General features: G+C 33.1%; 1 protein-coding gene across 1 annotated transcript in view; it reads left to right on the forward strand.

The window, feature by feature from the left end:
• Nucleotides 1-23: 23 nt before the first annotated feature.
• The window catches only part of SYCP2 (synaptonemal complex protein 2), a gene marked incomplete at its 5' end in the record, with an annotated part of 56,570 nt that continues 29,575 nt past the window's right edge, over nt 24-27,018 (forward strand). The window contains 18 exon segments of the mRNA XM_006172210.3: nt 24-191; nt 1,348-1,447; nt 2,933-3,090; nt 4,985-5,054; nt 5,560-5,617; nt 6,148-6,281; nt 6,441-6,877; nt 12,352-12,479; nt 13,449-13,485; nt 16,410-16,480; nt 16,579-16,636; nt 17,382-17,437; nt 17,864-17,921; nt 18,542-18,710; nt 21,730-21,767; nt 22,171-22,341; nt 24,216-24,414; nt 25,819-26,018. Of these exon segments, the coding sequence (XP_006172272.1) occupies nt 24-191; nt 1,348-1,447; nt 2,933-3,090; nt 4,985-5,054; nt 5,560-5,617; nt 6,148-6,281; nt 6,441-6,877; nt 12,352-12,479; nt 13,449-13,485; nt 16,410-16,480; nt 16,579-16,636; nt 17,382-17,437; nt 17,864-17,921; nt 18,542-18,710; nt 21,730-21,767; nt 22,171-22,341; nt 24,216-24,414; nt 25,819-26,018 (2,310 nt within the window).

Raw genomic sequence — 27,018 nt, forward strand, 5'->3', positions numbered from 1 at the left:
CTAACTGCTGGTTCCCTATACTTTTTGATGCAAGTGGATCACAGATTCTAGTGTCAGAAAGTCAGATTTCACCAGTTGAAGAAGAACTTCCTAGTTTAAAAGAAAAACCTAACTCCCAAAAGGAATTTGCTAAACCTCCTGAATATATCAAAAACAGTAATGAAGGGGACAAAAAAAATAATCAACTTGAGGTAAATATGGTGTCAAAATAATTATTTATAGAATTTCCATAGATCAACTCATTGCTGTATGTAAATTTAGATAAAAGTATATAGAACTGATCTATTAATGGCCTTGATCAATCACATTTCAGAGTCTCCCCCTACACTTTTTACAAATGCAACAAAGCATAGTGTTTTAGCAAATTGTGTATATATATATATAGGACCAAGGGGTTAGGACAGGATATTCTAGAAATTCTAAAGTAGAAATATATAAGAACATATCACTTTTTTTTACATTTATCCTTTGTTCTAGTTTTGCATTTGGCTATAATGTATAATACAAACCAGTAATGTTATATTTATTTGTGTAAGGGGGAAAATGACAATTCCGGTTCTTTTTCATATCGTTCTTCCACTGAAGATCTACTCTAGGCCACATCCAGGAGACCATTTCCCAGTTTTGTTTTCCATACCTTGCTATGGCCCTTTACCCTGTTGACAGCCATTTCTTTCTTAAGGTCCTCTTCTTTGATTTCTGTTATTCTTACACGTCCCTCTGAGATGATACGGGAAAATATAACTCTTTGTTGGAGCTACTAGCTCATGTGCCACTGAATCTCTGAATTCCTTGAGCTGTTTTTACTCCAAAGGCAGTTTAATCTTCACAGATTACGGATTATCAGAAAATGTGGAAAATTTCTGAAGAATGCTTAACATTATTAAATCATTCAAAATAATTTTATATAAATATGTATTTAAACATCATTCTCTTAAAATATTCAGGTTGTTGGAAAAATCATGACATTTTTGCATGGAAAAATATGTCATGATTTTTCTGATGACCCAATAGAATAGGAAATTGCAAGCCATTGATTAACTAGATAAACTCAGTACTGATAAAATATTTTCAGCTAGCATATTAAGGTACTGTATTTTATATGTCTAGATAGTCTATAAAAATACTCTTTAGAACAATATTCCTTATTGTTTTCACTACTTATTCAGTACTATACATGAGTATGAAATCTTTCAAGGCAGTCAAAACACAGAAATTCTAGTCGTTATTTTTATAAAAAGTCATATATCTTCATGTACTTAAGGTAAAATGTTATGAACAAAATTATAAGATATTTAATTTCAAAAGAGAAAGTATATTTACTGTGGTTGTTTCTCATGGTTTAAGATTATTACTCCTAGCAAAAGAAAAATGTCTGAAGCATCAATGATTGTTCCTGGTGCAGATAGATACACTGTGCGAAGTCCAGTACTCTTCGTTAACACATGTAAGTCTTTCATCGTCTTAAAAGATTTCTAAAGGGCTGGTTCTGTGGCCTGAGGATTGAGGCAGCTGCATTCCACATGACCAACCACACAATTGGAGTCCTGGACCCATTGCTTGGGAGATAGATGAGGGGCACATGTGTGCATTCCTGTCCCTCTCTCTTTGTAGCTCTCTCTCTGGTAAGCATATGTGCCCTCTTGCCACAAAAAAAAAAGAAAAAGAAAAAATAACTTCACAAGATTTATGTTTTAAAGGATGTCTCTTTTAATTCAAGAAATTATGGACATAATTTACCTAGAGGAACATAAGAATTGATAAAATGTGAACCAAAAATATCTTGTAGTGAGAAGAAAGATAAGAGTATTGACATAACAACAGTTCTGGAATATTAATATCCAATATTAATATAATTTAAACAAGAGGCAACATAACATAGTAGTTAAAACACTGAATTTATCAGGCTTCCTGGACCTAGTTCCCCACTCACAGGTTTGTGCTTCATACAGCTATCCTCTGTAAGATGGAACTAAAATATCTACATCATCAAGTTGTTTAAAGAATGAATAGGGGGACCAGCAGTTAGTGCAATGGCTATGTCGCTGGACTCCCATGTAGTCAACCGGGGTTCAAGTCCTGCACCCGATGGCTTAAACTCACGCCGGGCGCATGTGCGTGTGTGCCAAAGATCCCGAGAGGAGAATGGAGGAGAAGGAATTGCGGTGTGGCCATTTTCTCCTGGGTGAGGGTGATTTCTCGCTTTCTGTCTCTGTCTGTCTCTGTCTCTCTGTCGAGCACACACGCCCTATAGCAAAAACCCCTCCAAAAAAAAAAGGGACCAGCAGGTGGCATGGTGGCTAAAGCACTGGACACTCGCACATGGCTGACCACGGTTCAAATCCCAGACCTGGTGATTTGCTTTCTCACTTTCTCTCTCTGTCTCTGCATGTGTGTCTCTGTCTCTCTCTGGTCAAAATAAAATAAATAAATTAATTAAATTAAATAAATAAATCTTTTAAAAAATTTTTAAAAAGAATGAAAGTTTTTCATTCAGCAAGGAATTTTATGTATCATTTAGAAACAATATTTGGAATATACTAAGAGCAGGATAAAAGTAGAAAGGAAAAATCCGATAAATGCATATTATTGCTTAAAATAAAGTCTTAGTCTATATGGCAATTTAATATTGACATTAATTTTTCACTCCCAAAAATCCAATTGTGTACGGAGTAGTTGTCTAATGTATGTCAGGCTCTTCAAACCTAACAGTTCTAAAACTGAATTCATCTTTTCACCCTTGCTGCCAATTTTTCTTCCCCTCATCATCTTATCTTGTAAATGACATCTATTCCCATTTACTCATCTAAGCCAAAAACCTGGGGGTCACCCTAGAACCTCTGTTTCTCACCCGCCTCATACAAAAAGCTCCTCAATTATAGCAATATGTTGAAAACAAAACAAAATCTAAGTTTTTTGTCCTCACTTTTAGCAACACCACGAAGAGGAAGAATTAAACCACCTCTGCAAATGATGGGTTCTGCAGAAAAATGTGGTATTTCTAACGCATCAGAAGACAGAGTGGATAATACTGTACCGTTTAAACCTAGACCATCTGGAGGAGGGCATCGAGGAGATAATACAGACAAAGTAACTCCATGTAGTGTTGCTAAATAACTTTTTGTCAAGTTACTGCAGAAATGTATATTGAGATATCTTTTGCAAGGTTTATCTCACCTGCTTTTTTTTCTTAGATATCATTTACTGTCCCTGAAATTAGAACTCCTCTGGCATATGACTCTTTACTGTACTTACAATGACATTTTTGAGTGTCCATTCACAATCATTCTGTTTACACATTTGGTAGGAGAAATGGGCTTGGCATCATTCTTTAGTTTGTTACACAAGTTAGTGTCTTCTATAGGAAAGACTCTGGCATAGAAATGTCAAGTACAGATGGACTCTTCTTACCTATCTCAAAGTAGGAAATTAGCATGGGAATTAGACAAATTAATAAGATAATTGTGATGTAAGTGTTTTCAGATGTACATATATGATGCAGTAGGAACCCAGTAGAGGGAAAGGTGTCTAACTCCTTACCTGTTGGGTCATCGGAAAAGTCAAGATGTATTTTTCTATGCAAAAATGCATCATGACTTTTCCGATGACCCAATATGTAGAAGAGAAGGTGAAGACCAGGAAACAATTTTTAAAGAAATATGGAGACTGAACTGATATTTGTAAGGGCCAACAAAGATTAGTCAAATGGCTGTTGAGGATATGACAGTCATTCTAGGTAGATGAACGGACAGAGCAGGGAATGAAGAAGAGAAAATTATGTAATTGGAGAAACAGAAGTGATCAGAAATACAGATAGTTGTTTGTAGATGAGAAATGCCTAAGTAGCTTTTGTTTTCTCTGGAGTATGAGGATGGTGAGTTTTTGATAGCACTGTATTTAAGGTTGAGACCCATATAAAGACTTGGAATAGCTACTGAGGGGTAATGGAGAGGCCTAAAAATAAGTACAAGTGTTAGGTAATGTTGAGGGTATAGTTTAAATTTAAGACTATAAATTTAGTCATTAATTAATGATTAATGTATCAGTTCATTAAAAGAAGCAGAGTTTAGTAGTTGTGTTATATTTAAAAAAGAACAATAGATGATGGATTCTTTTATACACACACACACATATATACATATATATATATACATATATATTAATTTAAATGGATATAAGGCAGAAGATAAAGCATATAAGAGTGGAAGGTATTGGAGAAAAAAGTTAAAATAATGGTTCAGATTGTCTAAGTGTTTTACATAGGGCACCATTTTTCACTTGTGCAGCATGATCCTACATATTATAGGATACATCCTGACTAGTTTACTGTCAGGAGAACCTTTCTGTCATTGTGACTGCCAAAAGCACATGTGCATTCTTCCATAACTGTTCCCCTCCTAGGGTAGATAACCACTGGATATGTTAAGTAGGAAAGATAGCTAAGATGAGACAAATTATCTTAGACTAGAGAATATATTTTTTTAATCATGATGATAAATTTCTGTTTGATCTGTATTAAGTGTGGATATGTGGCTGTGAAAAGAGGGAAGCTTGTTGCACACAAGAATTTACCTAGGCAATGACCAAAACTTTCAATATAATTTAATTATTCATAATTTCTAACACTTCTATATACTTTAGTGAAGACAGTCAAAATAGATACAGGCTTTGAGATTAAAAAAAAGAAAAAAACAATAGGAAATATGCCATGAAGGCATATCTAGAATTTTGTCAGTAGAAGGTGAAAATGAATTATTACATAGCTATAGATGTAGAGTCTTCTGCCTTCTTGTGATGTTTTAATATAGGCAATATTCTAGAGTGGGTATAACATTTATAAAATAGATACAAACACTACTCAACTTTTAGTAGCAAGACAATTTTATTTTTAAAAGAGTCAAGCTTTAATACTCTTACTTTTAAAAGTTGTTTTCACATAATACCTTAATTCCAGTTTATATTAATATGTTTTCCATGTTTATAGCTTATCAAAACTGCTAAAGTTGTAGAAAAGACAGAAAATAAGAACATTGAATTTCCAAACCAAAATTTTAGTAAGTACTTTTTGGTTTAATTTTGAGCTGCTTTTTAAGAAAAAGTGTATACTTCACTCTATACATTCTTTAATCACACTGACTTTTATTGATTTGAAAAAGAACTGTAATGAATGTGTTCATCATTGTGTAAGAAACTTTTGAGATTACAAGAATATATAATACCTTTTTCCAAGAAGTTTGGGTCTAGAGGGAGGAGGCACAGTCAATCAATTTCTTTCTCTCGATATGTGAACATTTATGGGTCTGGCATGGTGGTTAAGGTGTTGGACTCCCATATGGCCAACCACGCTTCGATTCCCAGACCTGGTACCTAGCTTTCTCACCCCCTACCCCCTATCTCTCTCTGGTCAAATTAAAAAATAATAATAATAAATTAAATTAAAATAATTCTTTAAAAATATTTTTTACTTATGTAAAAAAAAAATTATTCAATAACTAACCCACATTTCACCCTACCACTAGCAAAAAAAAGTGGAAATATCATAACTTTTGTTTTATTTAGGTGAACGTCAGGATGTTCTTCCTGATTCAAAGGCAGTGGGAAAAATAGATAAACCTGTGTAAGTATAAGAAAATTCATGAAATACTTTAGCATATATTAATATTATTTTATATGGACATTACATACTTGAAGGGAGAGGTCATTACCTTATTAGAATGTAGTATTAGTTATAGAATTAATAATCTCCCAAGTATTATATAATAGCACAATGAAGAGCAGTCTATGTTTTTTCTATATTCCAGTAACTTTTCAAGTTGAAAAACTTAAAATGAATTTTTTTAATTAATAAAGTATAAACATGAAGAAATCTAACTTAGTTTAAATATACACTACAGCATGTAAGAAATATAAGATATATTTAGGTAGATGTCAGAGTAGTAGTAGTAATGGTACTTATTTCTAATATTTTAAAACCCGATCAGTTATATAATTTTAATTTTCATTATGACTTACAAAAATAATCCCATACCTGACTGTTAATACTGTCCTGTTAGTAAACATTGACTAAACTTAAAAAACATATTAAGATCTTAAATAGTCATAAGCTAATGTTTTAAAATATATTAAGCAAATGAATTTATTTTCTAGGTCACCTTGTGTTTTAGACAACATCTGTGAAAATAAGATGCACTCCATGTGGGCATGTTGGACACCTGTAACAAATATTAAACTATGTAATAACCGAAGAGCAAGTACATCATCAGGAGACACACTCAATCCAGGTGAGCTGTATGTGTTTGATCTACACATAACAGTTGGTAAGGGATATATAGTACATGTAATTTTCTCAGATGTTTAATAGTCATTTTTTGTTTTAATCATTTTTTACATATTGTCACTTTATTAATTTAATAATAATTAGTTTCTTGTTTCTCCACTAGATACCATTACCAACAAAAAAATTACTAATCAAAAATCCTCCTCTTCAATGTCTGATGATAATTCTGAAGAAATAGGAAAAGTGAAATATAAGAAAGAAATAGTGGAAAATAACAAAATAGATAAAGCAGAAGTAGAAGTTTCCAAAAGAAATAACCAACAAGAAAAGCATTCTAAATACTCAGAGCAAAAAAGTACTGAAAATACCAAGCAGAATGATTGGCGTATTGAATCTGAAACTACTTTTAAATCAGTTCTCCTGAATAAGACAATTGAAGAATCTCTGATCTATAGGAAGAAATATATACTGTCAAAAGATGTGAATACTGCTCTTTGTGATAAAAGCCCTTCTCCTAGGAAAAATGTGAAAAGTCATAGAAAATCAGGGAGCGAATTGACTTCTGAGCTTAATGCAAGGGATTTGAAACAAACAAAAATGGTGAGCTCTTTGTGCTTTGATTTCTGTGTACTCATAAGTTGCCTTCTTCATAGCTTAAAAAGTGAAAGAAGCTTGATTGCTGCAAGGTTCTATTTTTTATTTATTTATTTTTGCTATAGGGCACATACAAAAAATTTTTAAGTTATTTGTTTTATTTATTTATTTATTTATTTTTAGAGAGATTTTTGCTATAGGGTGTGTGCACTCCCCGGAGAGACAAGAGGTTTTTGCCATACGGCATGTGTACTCGCCAGAGAGACATAGAAGAAAAGTGAGATGTCATCCTCCAGGGTATGGCCACACTGTAGTCCCTTCTCGTTCTTTCTTCTCGTTGGATTTTGAGCACACACACGCATACATCTGACATAATTTTCAAGCTGCTGGGTCCGGGACTTGAATCGTGGTCAGTCTTGTGGGAATCCAGCTTCTTAACTACCTCACCACCTGCTAACCCTTGACTAACCTTTTTAAATTTTAACCTGCAACTTGCTTTTTATGCCTGATTCGACTGCTTTCTTCTGTAACCATATCCTTTTGAGTATCTTTTTTTCTTGGTTCCTAAGTATGCTATTCTTTACTCTTTCTAGTCTTTGCCTGCAATTTAGTTTCCTCACTATCAGAGGAAGTAACATTCTTTTTGTGCAGACATACACAGATTTCTTTGAGCTACTCATTTTTTTTTCTGGGAGCACAGAAACCTCATCTACCCTTTTAAACTGTGCTTATTCTTTAAAAATCAATTTCCTGTTTATAGAAGTTCTCTTTGGTCCTTCGTAGGGTCACTCCTTGTATTATTATGCTGGTTTTCCTACCAATTCTGTAGATCACTTTCTTCTAAGGTAGTCATCTGTTTAATGTCTTTCTAATTTGATCAGCCCAGAGTAATAGTCTCTGTAGTTCAGTGGTACAGATTTCTCAGCTGGTTCCAGTTATGTAGAAGTTCTGAAATCATACACTGTTTTAGAAGAGCTTCCTTTGTGCTACCTTTCTATCAAGCCAAGTAAGCCCTCTCTTTACTCTGATAATCTCAAGAAGGAACTGTAAGTAAAACATTTACAACCTATTATATATATAAACATGGGCTTAAAAATGGTTAAAAATAGGAAGTTTTATTTATTTTACTATAATTTAAAAAGCTCATATACTTGATGCCCAGTAAAAAAGTAAGTATAATCAGGAAATCTCATTTTTTTAAGTTATTGTAGAAATTTTTTTAAACTGAATTATCTGAAATTATGCTGATAAATTTCTTACTTTATAGTACTTCTATTTGTTTTTTGTTTTGTTTTTTTTTTGGAGAGATTTTCGCTATACAGTGCGTGCTCTCGCCAGACAGACAGAGAGAGATGTAGAGACAGAAAGCGAGAAATCACCCCCCAGGGGGGATGGTCATGCCGCATTCCCTTCTCTTCCATTCTCCTCTCGGGATCTTGGGCACGCACACACACGTGCCCGGCATGAGTTTTAAGCTACCGGATCTGGGACGCGAACCGCGGTCGACTACGTGGGAGTCCAGCGACATAGCCATTACGCTAACTGCTGGTTCCCTAGTACTTCTATTTGTAAAAAGTGAATAAATTATTATTTAAAGCAACTTTAGATTTACCACCCCCTCCACACACACAAAAAAGTATAGAAAGTGCAGAAACCTCTCATACAACCATTTACCCTTTTCCCCTGTTTATTAGCATCTTGCATTAGTGTAGCATATTTTTTATTGATAAGCCATTATTGGTGCCTTATGATTCTTAACTAGACTTTATTGTTTACATCAGTGTTCATTCTTGGTGTAGTGCTTCTATGTTTTGAAAATAAATAGTGACATATAAGAGTACTGGAAAAGTTATGGGTAATTGGAATTCCTCATTTTATTTTGGTGCAAACTTTTTTAAATTCATGCAGATTTTCATACTAGGTTGTTGGGAAAGTTATTACATATTTTTCTGTGTTTTTATCTATATAAAAATGTGTCATGAGTTAACAGACAATCCAATAATATGCATTTTTCAATGAAGTTTTTCAAAACTTCCTATATGTCCATCATTACACTCATACAGAAATTCTCTGTGTGCCACCTATCTATATATTTCTTGTTACCTTTTGCCAAACTCCTGGCAGTAGACTAATATTTTTATTGTCTCTTTACTTTGTATTTTTCACAATATCATATGGTCAGAATTATACTGAATTTGTCTTTTCAGATTGTTTTCAAGATACATTGAAGATTTCTCTATGTCTTTTCATGCCTCGATAGCTCATTTCTTTTTTTATTTTTGAGAGATTTTTGCTATAGGGTGTATGTGCTTGCCAAGAAACAGAGAGAGACAGAGACCCAGAAAGCAAGCTATCAACTTTCAGGGGGAAAGGCCATGCCACAATCCCTTCTCCATTCTCCTCTTGGGAGTTGGGGCATGCATGCACATGCGCCCAGCATGAGTTTCAAGCCACCGAGTCTAGGACTCTGCCCAACAAAGTTTGTTTACTCACAGTTGAAGCACATCTTGATTGCTTTCATGTTTTGGCAATCATGAATAGACTTGCAAAAATAATTGTTGTGAAGGTTTCTGTATGTACATAAATCCTCAGCTCATTTGGGGAAACACCAGGGGTCGTGATTACTTGCTCATGTTGTAATAGTACTACAATTCGTTCTCTAAGAAGCTGCTGTCTCCCAAGGTGACTATACCATTTTGCATTCCTGGTAGCTATGAATGAAAGTTCATACTGGTATAATTTCTTGCTATCACTTTGTGTTGTCACTGTTTTGGATTTTACCCATTCTAATAGATACATAGTCATATCTCATTGTTGTTTTAACGTGCAGTTCCTTAATGACATAATGTTAAATCTTGTTTTCATATTTTTCTACCTGTCTGTCTTCGTTGGTGACTTGTCTGTTCAGATCATTTGTCTGTTTGTTTAAAAGAGATTTTTTGCTATAGGGGATGTGTACTCGCCAGAGACAGAGAATAGCAGAGAGACAGAAAGTGAGAAATCACCCCCAAGGGGGAATGGCCATGCCACAATCGCTTCTCCTCTATTCTCCTCTCAGAATCTTGGGTACTCTTGCACACCTGCCCAGAGTGAGCTTTAAGCTGACAGATCTAGGACTCAAACTGTGATCGAGTACATGAAGTTCAGCAAGGAAACCATTACACCATCTGCTGGTCCCTTGCCTGTTTTACAATTTTTTTATTGTTGAATTTTTAAAAAATAATTATTTATTTAATTTTACTTTTTTTTTTTTCTATAGGGCACATGTGCTCGCCAGACAGAGAGAGACAGAGAGACAGAATAGCCATGCCGCAATCCCTTCTCTTCCGTTCTCCTCTTGGGATCTTGGTCACGCATACACACGTGCCCATATACACGTGCCCAACGTGAGTTTTAAGCCACCAGTTCCGGGACACGAACTGCAGTCGACTACATGGGAGTCCAGTGACATAGCCATTATGCTAACTGCTGGTCCCATATTATTGTTATTTTTTAAGCAGCTATAGGGCACCTTCACTCATCAGAGAGAGACTGAGAAAGTAAGCTGCTAGGTACAGGACGCAAACCACAGTCAGCCATGTGAGAATCCAGCACCTTAACTATCATGCCACCTGCTGGTACCATATTGTTGAATTTTAAGAGTTCTCTGTATATTTTAGATATGAGTTCTTTATCAGATATTTGTTTTGCAGGTATATTCTTCCTGTCTGTGGCTTGTTTTTGTTTTGTTTTGTTTTTCTAAACATGGTCATTTTTGCAGAGCATAAGTTTTTAATTTTAATGAAGACATACTCACCATTTTTTTTTTATGGTTGGAGCTTTTGGTGTTATATATAAAAAGACCTCACCTAACTCATGATCACCTAAATTTTTTCAAATGTTGCCTTCTAGATTTACATTTTGTGTTTTACATTTAGTTCTGTGGTACATTTTAAATTGTTTTATGAAAAATATAAGATCTTTGTTTAGATTCTTTTTTTTTTCTTTTTGCATGTGCATGTTCACTTGTTCCAACACCAAGTGTTGAAGATTGTCCTTTTACTATTGAATTACTTTGATCCTTTGTCAAAGATCAGTTGACTATATTTGTTGAGTCTGTTCCCAGGTTCTCTGTCCAGTTCCATTGATCTTTTGTCTATTTTGCCATTACCATTCTATCTTAATTACTGTAGCTTTTTAGTACATATTTAAGATCAAGTAGTATCAGTTTTCTGACTTTTTGTTCTTCAAAATTCTGTTAGTTATTCTGAGTTTTTGTGTTTCCTTGTAAACTTGAGAGCCTCTTTGTTGAGTCACTGAATAGCTTACTAGGATTATAATGCGGGTTGCATAGAGCCAGAGTGGAAGAACTGACATCATGACACTGTTGATTTTCCTACTCATGTATTGAAAATCTCTTCATTTATGTACATCTCCTTTGATTTCTTTCATCAGGGTTACTACTTCATATATAATTTTGTTAGATTTATACCTAAGTATTTCATTTTGAGGGGTACTAATGTAAATTTTATTTTGTGTGTGTTTTCAAATTCCACGTATTCATTGTTGGTTTATAAAAAAGCAACTGACTTTCATATATTAATCTTGTACCTTACAACCTTGCTGTGATTGCTTAGTAGTTCCAACATTTTTTGTTGTTATTTTTAATTATTTGGGATTTTCTATGTAGACAATAAGGTCACCCATGAACAAAGATAATTTTATTTCTTCCTTCCTAATCTATATACCTTTTATCTTATTTCCTTGTCTTATTGGATTAGCTAGACCTTCTAGTAAGATTTCAGAAAGGAGCAATGAGACAGACAGTCTTTGCTTCTATCTTCTACAAAATTTTGGAGAATTGTTACAATTTCTTCTTTAAATCTTTGATAGAACTGACGTGTGAATTCATCTGTGCCTTGTGTTTTTTGTTTTGGAAGATTATTAATTATTGGTTCAATTCCCTTAATAGATGCAGATCTATTTACATGCTCTGTTTTTCCTAGAAGTTTTGTTAGATTGGCTTTCAGGGAATTAGTCCATCTTATCTAGGTTAGCAAATTTGTGAACATGGGGTTCATAATATGCCTTTGTTATTTTAATGTTCACGATATTAGTAATAATGGACTCTTTCATTTCTGATATTAGTAAAATAATAATATAAGTAATAATAAGTAATAATAGCCTTCTCTCTCTCTCTCTCTCTCTCTCTCTCTTTTTTTTAAACTTAGTTAACCTAGCTAGAGGTTTAGCAATTTTATTGATATCAAAGAACTGGATTTTTGTTTTATAGTTTGTTATTCTCATAGGTATAAACTAAAAAAAAAAAAATTCACAAAGCTATATGTTAAAATACATTCTGAGTTGTTTCAACACTTTACAAAGCCCAAACTTAAGTAATTTCTGATCCCTTTTGTTTTTCTTTGTTAGTATAAATATGTTCAGCCTTTCCTTTGGAGACTAACTGGTAGAGTTTTAAAGTATTTCATACATTGTTTCAGAGAGAAAAGTCAAAAGGGATAGGATTTAATGATGCAGCAGAATCCTTGATAAGCCAAATTAATAAGTGATACAAACCAAAAGATGATATAAAGCCTACAAGAAAATTAAAGGAAGCTTTGATTGACAGGTATGTTCTTAAATTTCAGACATGAGTGTTTACCTGACAATAAAATGAAATTATTTTACACAGTTTGAGAAAGATTAAACACACTTCAAATAACATAATTCCTTAGAAACACATGGTTAATTATTGCTTTTATAAATAGTAGCAATATAAATTATATAGGAACTAAACTAAATTTGTAATCCGTCATTCTAATGTCTGGTTACATTTTATAAAATACCAAAAAACAGCATATCTGTACAGCATACCAGTTCAGAAATCCTGAGGATATAGATATTTTAGAATTATATTTATTGAATCTAATAATTAGTAAAACGAAATATATTTTAAATACATTGCTGAATGAAATATGAAATTGTAATGAGCTATTTTTATGTAGCAGTTAGTATATTCTTTATTTGTAATCTTCCTAAAGGTTTCTTTGCTTTTTTAAAAAAGAATTATTCATTTATTGTAATAATTTATTTATTATTATTTTTTTTCTTTTTAATTTGAACAGAGAGAGAGAAAGTGAGACAGCAAGCCTCCAGGTCCTGGACTCAAGCCACAGTCTTCCATGTGAGAGTTCAGCACCTTAACCACCTTGCCACCTGGTGGCCCAATGTTTCTTTTCTTATTGCAAAATTTACATTTATAGGATGTCAGGTGGTTAATCCAACTTTAAATTAATTTTAGTTTTATTATATGACATTTAAAAAGGACACTCATGGTGGAAGCATTTTAAAACAATTTAAAATTGTTTGGCATGTCCTGCTGCATTAATGATTCAGCTTAGAATGAACTATTATAGGTACTATTTATGATGAGTGAGTTGCAAAAATATCAAACTGACTAATGTGGTCACATTTGGTTATTTATAGAATATAAAATACATATTTATTGATCTAAATATGTTTTACCTATATAAAATGTCTTTTATGAAAAATACTGATTTTTAGTTGCTATTTTAATTTTGACAACTTTTTTTAATAGTGGTATTTCAAACAAATCTGATCTACAATTCAGTAAGGTAGGTGTCATTTATTTAACTTCACCAAAATTGTAGTCAAACTTGATGATATTCAACTATGAAGGAGCTTCAAAAAAAAGTTTGTGAGAAAATTTAAGTATGAACTTATTTTGGTGCAAGAAAAATTTAACATACATGCTGTTTTTCATAATATGCACTTGAATGAAACTTTTGAAGACTGCTCATATAAGCACTAAAATAGAATTACTAAGGTGAAATAAAATTTCCTAATTCATAAAATGAAATTAGATTTAGTGTTTTCATGATATTGCTACATGAATTATAGCAGCTAACAAGTTTAGTGGCAAATATTCAAAATAGCCTCCTAATCTGTTTTTCAATGAAAATGCTTCTTTTTTGAAGAAGTTTTTGCCTTGGGGTGCATGTGCTTCCCAGATAGAGACAGAGAGACAGAGGGAAAGTGAGAAATTCCCCCGCACAAGGGGGAATGGCCACACTGTGATCCCTTCTCTGTTCTCCTTCTGGGATCTGGGGCATGTACACATACACACGTAGTGTATGTTTCAAGCCACCAGATCCAGAACTTGAATCACGGTTGGCCTTATGGGAGACCAGCAACATAACCTCTATGCCATCTGCAGGCCCACAAAATAGGATTTAATGATGCAGCAGAATCCTTGATAAGCCAAATTAATAAGCGATACAAACCAAAAGATGATATAAAGCCTACAAGAAAATTAAAGGAAGCTTTGATTGACAGGTATGTTCTTAAATTTCAGACATGAGTGTTTACCTGACAATAAAATGAAATTATTTTACACAGTTTGAGAAAGATTAAACACACTTCAAATAACATAATTCCTTAGAAACACATGGTTAATTATTGCTTTTATAAATAGTAGCAATATAAATTATATAGGAACTAAACTAAATTTGTAATCCGTCATTCTAATGTCTGGTTACATTTTATAAAATACCAAAAAACAGCATATCTGTACAGCATACCAGTTCAGAAATCCTGAGGATATAGATATTTTAGAATTATATTTATTGAATCTAATAATTAGTAAAACGAAATATATTTTAAATACATTGCTGAATGAAATATGAAATTGTAATGAGCTATTTTTATGTAGCAGTTAGTATATTCTTTATTTGTAATCTTCCTAAAGGTTTCTTTGCTTTTTTAAAAAAGAATTATTCATTTATTGTAATAATTTATTTATTATTATTTTTTTTCTTTTTAATTTGAACAGAGAGAGAGAAAGTGAGACAGCAAGCCTCCAGGTCCTGGACTCAAGCCACAGTCTTCCATGTGAGAGTTCAGCACCTTAACCACCTTGCCACCTGGTGGCCCAATGTTTCTTTTCTTATTGCAAAATTTACATTTATAGGATGTCAGGTGGTTAATCCAACTTTAAATTAATTTTAGTTTTATTATATGACATTTAAAAAGGACACTCATGGTGGAAGCATTTTAAAACAATTTAAAATTGTTTGGCATGTCCTGCTGCATTAATGATTCAGCTTAGAATGAACTATTATAGGTACTATTTATGATGAGTGAGTTGCAAAAATATCAAACTGACTAATGTGGTCACATTTGGTTATTTATAGAATATAAAATACATATTTATTGATCTAAATATGTTTTACCTATATAAAATGTCTTTTATGAAAAATACTGATTTTTAGTTGCTATTTTAATTTTGACAACTTTTTTTAATAGTGGTATTTCAAACAAATCTGATCTACAATTCAGTAAGGTAGGTGTCATTTATTTAACTTCACCAAAATTGTAGTCAAACTTGATGATATTCAACTATGAAGGAGCTTCAAAAAAAAGTTTGTGAGAAAATTTAAGTATGAACTTATTTTGGTGCAAGAAAAATTTAACATACATGCTGTTTTTCATAATATGCACTTGAATGAAACTTTTGAAGACTGCTCATATAAGCACTAAAATAGAATTACTAAGGTGAAATAAAATTTCCTAATTCATAAAATGAAATTAGATTTAGTGTTTTCATGATATTGCTACATGAATTATAGCAGCTAACAAGTTTAGTGGCAAATATTCAAAATAGCCTCCTAATCTGTTTTTCAATGAAAATGCTTCTTTTTTGAAGAAGTTTTTGCCTTGGGGTGCATGTGCTTCCCAGATAGAGACAGAGAGACAGAGGGAAAGTGAGAAATTCCCCCGCACAAGGGGGAATGGCCACACTGTGATCCCTTCTCTGTTCTCCTTCTGGGATCTGGGGCATGTACACATACACACGTAGTGTATGTTTCAAGCCACCAGATCCAGAACTTGAATCACGGTTGGCCTTATGGGAGACCAGCAACATAACCTCTATGCCATCTGCAGGCCCACAAAATGCTTTTTTTATGTAGGTAGAATACATGGGTTTTTTTACTTTTTGTTAACATAATTCTGTATGTCCTTATCACCATGGTTTTTGTTTGTTTTTCCCTTGCTAATCCTTTCTCTCCTGACATGTCCTTCTTAAGTCCCAATTTTGTTAACATTTACTATTCATTCAGGCTTAAAATAACAATTATTTTTTTTCTTTATTCTTCATACAGTATATACATAGTTTACCAATTTTTGAGATTCACCTTCTTTAATGCCTTTTGAATCTTTTCTGTCTGTGCCAACTGGTATCAATTTCTTTATCCACTCATTTGTTGGTGGACACTTGGGTTGTTTCCATGCGTTGGTTTTTGTGAATAATGCTGTAGTGAACCTGGAAGTGTAGATAGATATCTTTACTAGGTAGTGATTTCACTTTGGGGGGGCGGGGCTATATCTTTATTCAGTTTACATTAAGGAAACTGTTGTAAATGCCAGACGTACATGAGTGGAAGCACAACTGAGCAACATGAAGTTTTAATTGGGCTGATCACAATGCTTAGTAATATATAAGTTTGAATGGTTTTATGTAAACATTTTTTGTATATAGGAAAAAGTTCAGAAAAAAAGTTACAGAAAACTGAAGACAACTTTTGTTAATATTACTTCTGAATGCCCATTGTAAGTAATTTTTGGCAGTCTTTTTATTTTCTTCATCATTGAAGAGACTAAATATACTTATGGTATAATGGAGTTAATATTTCTCTTCATTTTCATAGGAATGATGTTTACGATTTTAATTTGAATGGAGCTGATGAACCTATCATAAAACTTGGAGTAAGCTAGAAGTCCATAGTTATTTCGTATTTAGTTATTCAGTAGTTATTTTGTATTTATTATATAGTTACTAATGTATATGTTTTTGATTTGCATCCTCCTGTAGATACACTTTCAATTTTTTAAAAATGTAATAAGTTAACAGGATAACAAGTCTAAGTATAGTAGATATAGTTATTTTTCAAACCTTTTGGAATAGGTGAAGAAAAATAAGTAACTGAGGGGGTGGGTAGGAAGACTTAGATTGTTCTATCAAGAAAATCACTTTCCTTACTATTTTTTTTTTTTTAAAGAGAAATTTTTTGCTATAGGGTGCATGTACTTGCTGGAGAGACAGAGAGTGAAAAATCACCATCACCACCCTGCCCAGGTGGGATAGCCACACCACAATCCCTTCTCCTCCATTTTCTTCTTGAGATTGGGGTATGCATGCACACGTACCCAGCATGAGTTTCAAGCTGCCAAGGCAAGAACTCAAACCGAAGTCAACTATATGGAGGTCCAGCAGTGTAACCATTACACCATCTGCTGGCCCCTCATTTTCCTTATCAATGCAACAAATTAACACAAACACTCTTGCTTATTTTATTTTTAATATGTTTTATTGTTTTAGCTTGTTTCTTAAGTAAAAATATTATAGTAAGCTTAATTTTGTTGTCAAATCTTACGGTTCTGTGATGTGGTAGAAACTATTTTGTGTTTATTTAAAATTTTTACACTAAGAATTTTTTTATTCACAATATAGATTCAAGAATTTCAAGCCACGGCTAGAGAAGCGTGTATGGATAATTCAATAAAATTGTAAGTTTTTTAAAATTATAATTAGATAGGCTAGTTTGAAATACACTTATCTCCATCTTTTTTTCCTCTAAATCTCTCTTTCCAGTCTGTCTGTCTGTCTGAGAGTTTTCAACATATGAGAATGAGTGCTACTGTCATGATTACTCCCATCATGATCCACTACTTTAGCATTTACTCTTTAAATATGCAAATTCTGTGAACTCTGTTACTGATATATCTTAGCTCATAGAGCTGAAAACATTTAGTAGTCCTTTACTTCAGCCTCATAATTTTATAATTAACTGCAGTCAGAGAGGAAACGTGACTATGCCAGAATTAGATAGCTAAACAGAGAAAGAGGCTGAAAGTTCAGGTTTACTTTACATGCTACCTTCAGAAAACAAATAGAAATACTATTTTAAAATTGATACATATTTGTATTTTAAGGGTAGGTTTAAAGAATCATGATGAACTTGAACCTTCTCTCAAAACAAAAGATAAACAAGTAAGTTATAATATCCTGGTGTTTCTATTAAATTCAGTATTTCTTTTTATTAGAATTATTTATTTAATTTTTATTAAATTTGCTTTAGGACACATGTGCTTATTAGAAAAAGAGAGATAGTTAGAAAGCAAGCCATCAGATCTGGGACTCAACTGGGATCCGCCATGTGGGAGTCCAACACCTTAACTACCACGACACCTGCTGGCCTCCAAAATCAGTGTTTCATTCAATAATTTTTAATGCCAAAAATCTTCAAAAAATTGAAAAACAAAAATTATTTTTATTCCTCTATAAAATTAGTTATGTTCCTATTATGACTTTTCATAAGGTATTTGTGTTATCTGTAATTATCTAGTTATAGAAGATTTGTGATTTTATTTTGACAATATAAGCTTATGTCTTTATGGAAATAAGCTATTTCTATTTAACTTTCAATTAACACCACCAGCAGCAAAATACAAGTCGTCTTATCGGATCTGAATCTCAGACAGCTTTCTGGATAGGTCCTTAGTGCTAAGCTAAAAAATAAGTTCTCCTCTTTTGGCAGGGAGAGCTTGGTTTAACTTACCTTGCATGATGTATAATAAGACATATTTCTTCATCTGTTTCTTTTTAAATAGATTGTAACAAATCATAAAAAGAGAAATCTCTTTAGTGATACGGAAACAGAATATAGATGTGACGACAGCAAGACCGATATTAGCTGGCTCCGAGAACCCAAGTCAAAGCCACAGCTAATAGACTATAGCAGGAATAAAAATTCAAAGAAACATAAAAGTGGGAGACCAAGTAAGAATTACTTTTTAGAAATATTGCAAATGATTTTACCGTTTGGGTTATATAAAATGTATTGGTCAATGAGTATATTTTTGCATGTAGACTATTTGTAACTATATATCCTTATGATAGGACAAAACACTATAGCGATTATGTTTTTTATTTTATTATTTTGGTTAGTTACCAAAATAATAGTTTTTCCTTTTTTAGATTACTTTTCCTTTTATTTTTATGAACAAGGGAACAAGAAAGAGACAGAGATAAGTATTTTTGACAGGGTCTTGCTGAGTTGTGGTCTTCCTGTCCCCCCAGCCTCCCGGTTAACTAGGATTATAAACCTGTGAAACTATGAAGTATGTTCAGCTTGGCCCAGGAATTGAACTCATGTCTCCCTTGTGGTGGTGCTGTCTGTGTGCCATCAAGCCTGGGCCACTTGTTTTTTGTTTGTTTTATTTTCTAATAGGACCTTTGGGACACAAAATATGATTTATCACTATCTGGTTTATGACTTAGTTTCTCATTACTTATATACTCATGGCTCAGTATTATTCAGTTACCTAACAATTAGTTATTGTGAATAACATACTAAATACTTTGGTAACCAACACCCTTAAACAAGACACTTGATGTTGACACTAACCTAGACCTATTTACATATATACATATGTTTGCAAATATATGTGTATATATGTAAAGGTATATAAACATGTAAATATTGATATACACATGTATATCATACTTTTCAGCATCCCATCACCCTGGTGCATCTAGCATACATACTTTATAGGAATTCATATGTTAGGTTGTCGGGAAAGTCATAATGTATTTTTCTATGCAAAAAGGTATCATGACTTTCTTGATAACCCAATAGATGCATTAGAAATATATAGAACCTAAAATGATTTTCTTGCAAAATTATTTTTTTGTCATCATGAAATAGTTTTCCAGAAAGTGACTTTTCCTTTCTCTTTGAGATAGTAAATCTCTTGAAGTAGTTGGATAAAAGTTTGAGATACAGATTTTGGCTAAAGAGAATTGCCATTTTCATAGCTACCCATTAGTTTCAATCTTTGCTAAAATATAAAGGTTTTTGTTTTGTTTTGTTTTGATTTTTGCTAAAGGGCATGTGTGCTTGCCAGAGAGAGAGAGAAAGTGAGAAAACACCCCCCCAATGGGGGGTGGTGGGCAAGGCTGGAGATTTCACAATCCCTTCTCCTGCACTCTCCTCTCAGGAGTTTGGGCACATGTGCACACATGGCTGGCGTGTTTTTCAAGCCACCAGATCTAGGACTTGAACCTCAGAGTTGGCCACGTGGGATCTAGCCACCTTAACCTCCACACCACCTGGTTGGCCAAAACACAAAGGTTTAAATATGCTATTTTTAAAAAAAGAATAAAAGGTAACTCTGATTTTCAGTTAAATTTCTATTTATTTTAAGGGAATCAGCTTTTTGTATCATTTCAGAATAAAAGTAACCAGTAGTGATGTGGGTGTGTGAGGGGTGGAGACAGTTTGAAGGAAAAAAGAGAAGTGAGTAGAGAGAAGAAATGTGAAATGAAGCTGAATCTTGAAAACATGTGAAGGGCCAACAAGATGCTGTAGGAAGAAAGTATCAGGATTGTCATAAAAGGGACGTTCAGAGGGTGCAGTGTCAGAGGAGGAGGTTATATTTATGGGAAATGGTGACAGGTGAGGCTGGGTCTGGTCATAGGGAAACACAATAACATTCCCATGACCTCAGCAAGCTTTTCAGTCTAGTGGAAGAACCTCAAATAAAGACATTGGTAGCATAAAGTTAGAAGATTAACAATCTCAGGAAGACATTAGAGTTTAGAACACTTTAATCAATAAATGCTTATAAAGTTGAACTTGAGTGAATTATTTAAGTGATAGTTTACTACATGTTAATTATGCATGAAGTGACTTATTGCTAGCACTAGAAACTTTTTCAAAAAACTTTGCTTCCTTGGCTTAGATAATCTCATTTCTTAGACTTGAGAGAATATTTAGAAAAACACTATTGTGCTTGAAAGGCAAAAAATAGGAAATGAGACTAAAGCTACTATCAAATAATATATGCATACATTTTTAAAAGAATTATTTTTATTTAACTTTTTAAAATTTTATTAGTACTTTTTAATTTGACCAGAGAGAAAGGGGGCGAAAGAGAAAGTGAGAAAGCAAGCTGCCAGGTCTGAGACTTGAACTTCAGTGAGTCATGTGGGAGTCCAGCGTCTTTAACCACCTGCTGGTATCTCAGATAATATATTAATAAAGAAATCTTCAGAACTTAATGATATGTGTAAAATAAAGCAAATCATAGACTATTACACGGGACATGATACCATTTGATGAAGGTTCATTGTGTTCTTTAGAGGTACATATCTATGAAATAAAAGTTTTTAAAGCAGGCTAATAAATACAGATTTCTAGATGGTGATTACCTTTCAGCAGGGGGATCTGAGGATGATACAACAGAGAATATACAAATGGATTTAGTGTTATTCATGATCTAGTACCCACTGAGGGACAAATTCATGGATGATAACCTTTAACTTATGTTACATATACTCTTATGTTTAAAATTGTTACAATAGAAAATAAAAGAGATCAAGGGAAATTGGTTATATCGTACCAAACACTATAGAGTAAAAGTTATCAATTCTTAAAGTTCTTAAATTTTGAATAATTTAAAGATGTATCCTTTCCCACCAGTGATGTGATCAGGCTACTAGAGAATTCTGGGGTGGGTACTCACCCAACGCAACCTCTTATCGGGAAGCCAAATTCTTCAATAGGAGAGCCAGAAAGAAGATTAGGGCATTTGCAGGTGGGAGGGTTAGTGTCCTGATGGCTTAAAGTCATATGGAAGGAGGTTTATTAAATGATTACATATGCTTTAAAAAAAGCATTCTTACTGTTTTATGAGTTTTCATTTGTATTAGATGTATTAAGACAGAAATATTCTGATACATTTAATTCCAGCTCTTATCTGTTTGAAGAATTTAACCTTATTTTCTTGAATTTTAGGACCATACTTGGAAAAGGGACAATCAAGATCTAAAATGGTAAACCAAGACATTTGTGTTCAAACATGACTATTAAGATGATTTTTTTTTTTGTCACTGTTTCCTGCCTTCTGTTTTTTTGTTTGTTTGTTTGTTTGTTTTTTGAATCACGTTGGCCTTGTTTGGAGTTACTCTGTGGTTACGGGTGTTTTTTATCTCACTTTTATTTAAGTTAGATAATATCAGGCCTCTCAGCAATTTAATGGTACAAATAAAAAGGTGATAAGATAATTGGAATAGAAAGAGAAAATCAAGTCATTTTAAAAACATTAGTCAGGAATCCTTTTATTTCTACAAATATTTTATGTTGTCTTGTCACAGTGCCAATTTTATAGCAATGGGCTTGCATTTTTTTCTATCTCAAATACTGATCTAATAATATTCAGGAATTTTTCTCCTAAAGACACCCAATAAAAACGTCACCAAAAAGTTATGTGAGACAGTTCCAGAGGGGAGAACCAGACTTCCACGAAGAGCAACAAAAACTAAAAAAAATTATAAAGACCTCTCAAATTCAGAATCAGAGAGTGAGCAAGAATTTTCACATTCATTTAAAGAGAAATTACTAGTAAAGGTAAATAGCTACAATTTAGATTAATGATTTCTAAAAGATTCTTAAAATATTAAATGTTTACTTTTAAAAAAATGTTAAATTTATCTTGTGACTTCTTTTTAACCGTTAATCTTCTATATGAGAAATATTTATATAATAATTCTAAAATTAGTCCTTAGGAAATGTAGTGCTAAATTTTATAAATTAGCATTAATATTATAAAGCTGTTGTCTGACTAGTAAATTAGAAGATTAAGATAGTATCTGTCAAATAAAGTACTTGATATTTCCAAAATTATGCTTCAGTAAAGTACAGCCTGTTTGGAAAGGGATCTTTCTCTTCGGTGAAAATGAAAATATTGATATGTGAGGTTCTTCTACACCCACTACCTGTCTTCGTCCTTGACATCTTCCATATATATATATATAAAAAACATAACATTGTTTATGGTGTAACAGCTGCTATTTTAAATGCTTCACGGGTTTAACTTTTTTTTTTTTTTTTTAAGAGGTTTTTGCCTTAGGAGGGTGCATGTGCTTGCTGGAGAGAGAGAGACAGTGAGCTAGAAAACGAGAAATAACACCCCAGGGGGGATAGCCACACTGCAGTCCTTTCTCCTACATTTTCCTCATGGGATCTTGGACTCACACACACGCACACACCTTGTATGACTTTCAAGCCACCAGGTCTAGTACTCAAACCATTGTCGGCCATGTGAGTGTCCAGTGACAATCACTATGCCATCTGCTGGCCCCAGATTTAACTTTTTAATAATGACACAAAAATGGAAAATTATCTGTTGATGATAATATGTATAGTAATACCTTTAATTGAACCAATACACAGTGTATTCAGGATGGGAAAATGCTTTTAGTATGCTGTAATGATACTCAGTGATTAAATGTGAAAAAAATGAAATAAATGAAACTCATAAATACTATATATGCTTAGTACTATTATCGTCACCCCATTTTACAAATAAAAATGGAGCTACATAGAGAATAAGAACTTTGCACAGCTAGGAAGTGGCATAGCTGGGATTTAAACTCAAAGAGCCTGGCACTACAGTTAGCGCCTGCCCACTCTCGTCACTAAACATCCATCTTCCCTTGTCTGTAACCTTGTTCTCTTTTACTTAAATGACAGTAAGAATTTTATAATGTATCTCCACGTTTCCGTTCACTTTCACTTTAATTTACCGTGCATACAGTTAAGTCAGTCTTTCAAAGCCACCTGTCGTCCTAGCCCTCTTTAAAGAGAAACCTTGAAAATCTTTCTGGTGTCACACATTAGAAGCATCAAAATACTTTTCCAAGCTTATTTTCACTCTTCCCTCATGTACCAGAAACTTTAAAAAGCTTATGGAAAAATAGAGTTAAAGTATGAGTTTATTTTTGATAAAAAAAAAATTGAATTCCATGCAGTTTTTTCATGAACCTTTGGAAGACCCTCCACATACACAGAGCAGTTAATGTGCGACTCCCAAGTAAGACCTGTGCCTCTTGACTCCCTTTGCTCTTATGAGCCGATTTCCTTATTTCCAGTATGCCTTCCCTTCACTACCTTTTTTCACAAACTCTTTGGTCTATCAGGTACTGCAAAATTCAGAAGTTCTTTCTGGTTTCTCTGAACTGGATATCATCATCTTCTTTGATCCTTAAAGCATTTTATTTGTGCTTAGTATGACATTTACTATATCTGTATATTTTCCTGTAAATTTGTGTCATGCCTTCTAGTATATTAGAAAATCTTTCGCTACACATGATGTCTAGACCCTCATTTGCCTACATGTACTAATATAAAACATGTACTGAATATTTCAATGTAATTGTTTTATGTGTCCATGTATAAATATTTGTATTTGAGTATAATTGGAGAGTTATCAATTAATTTAGGAGGAGAATGTCCATTGCAGAACCAAAACACTCAAGCTGCCAAAGAATCAACAGAAAGTCTTCTCTACTGAAACACAAAAGAAAGTATCAAAAAAATGGAAAAACTCATCTCTGCTAAAAAATAGTATAAAAGATAAAAGCCTTGACTTATCTCCTATATCTTTGCCTGGAGGTTCATCACCTATAGAAGTAATGAGATGTCAGTATCAATTTTGTTTTTTTCTCAACTTAAATATTCAGCCATTTTTATATAAACTCTAATTATATGAAAATACAATGTGGGGACTGATTTTGTGGAGTGCAGTCCTAATGTAGTCATAGTCAGAGCTAAAACTTTATTTTTAACTAAATTAATTCTAGAGACTTTTTTTGTTAACTTGGGAACAATGTTATTAAGATACTAAAGTTTTTTGTGTTAGAGACTTAAAACTAAATTGCTTCAATATGGAAAATATTTAGTATATATTTACAAATTATAATGTGAAAGTTCAAGTAAGCATTGTACTTTTTGTTCAATAGGTACTTAATAAGAAGAATTAAGAAAATTTCTGATTTTTTTTCCTTTTTATATTTCATTGATTTAAGTCTAAGAGATGTCAATTGTGTATACCTATAGTGGATTATCTTTATAAATAATTGAAGTTTTGCTTTTTATTTAAAAATAGTTGAGAAAGAAAAATGTATATTCGTTAGGAGTTCTGACATGTATGCTTTTCTAGATAAAAAGTATAAGTCTGTACTTTTTATATTATTTATAGTTCCTTGTAAGGATACTTAAATATTTAAACTAAGTGTTAATCATTTTCCTTAAAAGTCAAGACTTAACATCAGATAAGATAGTTTCCCTAAAGAAGCTGTTGTGTTGCTTTATTCTCATGGTGGTCAGGACCTCTGTCATTTCACACAAGCTCATAGACTACACGCTCATCTCACCTTGGTTTGATATGAAAAGTGTCTGTCTGAGAATTAATGTAGGTAGGCCTGATTTCATCACTGAATTCCCCTATTTTTATATGAGAGAGAGACTTAGACCAGATGATCTCTAAGTTTTTTCCAGTCATAAAATTCTATGACTTTATAACATTATTGGCTATGATTTCAAATTACTTAAGAGAACAGTTATGTTGACATTTATATTTCATCTTATACTGTAAATATGAAAATGTTTTAAAAGTTCTTATAATTATGGCTACATTTTAAATTTAGCATTATTTTTTGGTCTTCTATATTTTAAGCATAATTTGGTCTCAATTTATTAAAAGTTTATCTTTTTTTACATTGTAATTCTGATTTATATATGATTATTTTACATCTTTGTGAGGTACTATACAGCTTTATAAAACATGTATCCAGTTTGATAATGAAATCCAGGATAAAGCACATTTATCATCCCCAACATTCAATACCACTCTATTGTTGCACACATAAAAAGTCACTCCACCAGATTTTTAAAAGTATATATGACTCTGCCCCTAATGTTAAATACATCTAAGCTTTGCAGGTGCAATAATCTTATTTTATTAGAATTTAAGTTAACCATGCTCTTTCTAAAGCAGATATCAATGATAACACATGCTCTGATTTTGTCTGTGGGAAAATATAGGTGTAGCGGAAACAACAGAAAAGGACTTAACTGAGGATTATGGTTGTATAACAAAATCTGTATCACCTTATTCAAAATCATCATCTGAATTCTCAAACAGCAACAATGTAGTTGGCAGTCCAGTAAAGCCACCTAAAATTAGTAAAAAAAACTTGTCTGCAAGTGAAAGTTGCTCACCAACTCCACAATCACTCTTTTTGGTAAGAATGTGTGTTACTACTATTATTATTTTGTCAGACATATCTGAAGGTGGTAAATTGTTTGCCTGTAATCTTAACCAAACATGCAGTGTTTTGGGGTTTGGTCTGGGTGCTGACAGGGAGAGGGACATAAGAGGTGAGATACAGTTCCCAGCCTTAGGGAGCCTAACAGACTCATGTGTGGCTTCAGCAAGGCGTGTCGTGGCAGCATGGCACCAACTACAGGCAAGAATTCTGGGGTAGGAATGATCACTTCCACAAAGGTACTACTTTTCCGTTCACATATCAGAACTACACACATTTTCTACATTTGAATAGGCTAATTCCTGTTGCTTGGGTACCTCTCTCAGATTTCAGATTACTGTAATTCAAAATCTGTACGAAATCACAAGTTGAAAAAGTAAATTGACAAGAACTAGTTGAAAGCAGTACAAATATCAATGTAGTATTTGTTACAGACTTTTAGAAAGAAGTTTAAAACTACTAGGTAAATGTGAAATAATGAAAGAAAAATTTTATTTATGTACCAAATTACATGTTATCATTTCATCTTAATAAAATATTTAGGTATATTTTAAAGTCTTTAAAAATAACATTAGAGGTGGGACCAGCAGTTAGCGTAATGGCTGTGTCGCTGGACTCCCACATAGTCGACCTTGGTTCGCGTCCTGGACCTGGTGGCTTAAAACTCATGCCAGGCGCGTGTGCGTGTGTGCCCAAGATCCCAAGAGGAGTATGGAGGAGAAGGGATTGCAGCGTGCCCATCCCCCCTGGGGGGTGATTTCTCGCTTTCTGTCTCTCTGTCTGTCTGGCGAGCGAGCGCATGTGCCCTATAGCAAAAACCTCAAAAAAAAAAAAAAATAGAGGTGAGACTCAATTATGGTTCAAAGTGAAGTAAGTAAGTAAAACATTTAGAGTTCTGCTTAATAAAAACTTGTGGATACCATATCCACAATTTTCAAGCCTCACCAACCTCTTTTTTTTTTTTTTTTTTTTGTCT

The sequence above is a fragment of the Tupaia chinensis genome, unplaced genomic scaffold (assembly GCF_000334495.1).
Source record: "Tupaia chinensis unplaced genomic scaffold, TupChi_1.0 Scaffold000066_1, whole genome shotgun sequence".
Classification (NCBI taxonomy): Eukaryota; Metazoa; Chordata; class Mammalia; order Scandentia; family Tupaiidae; genus Tupaia; species Tupaia belangeri.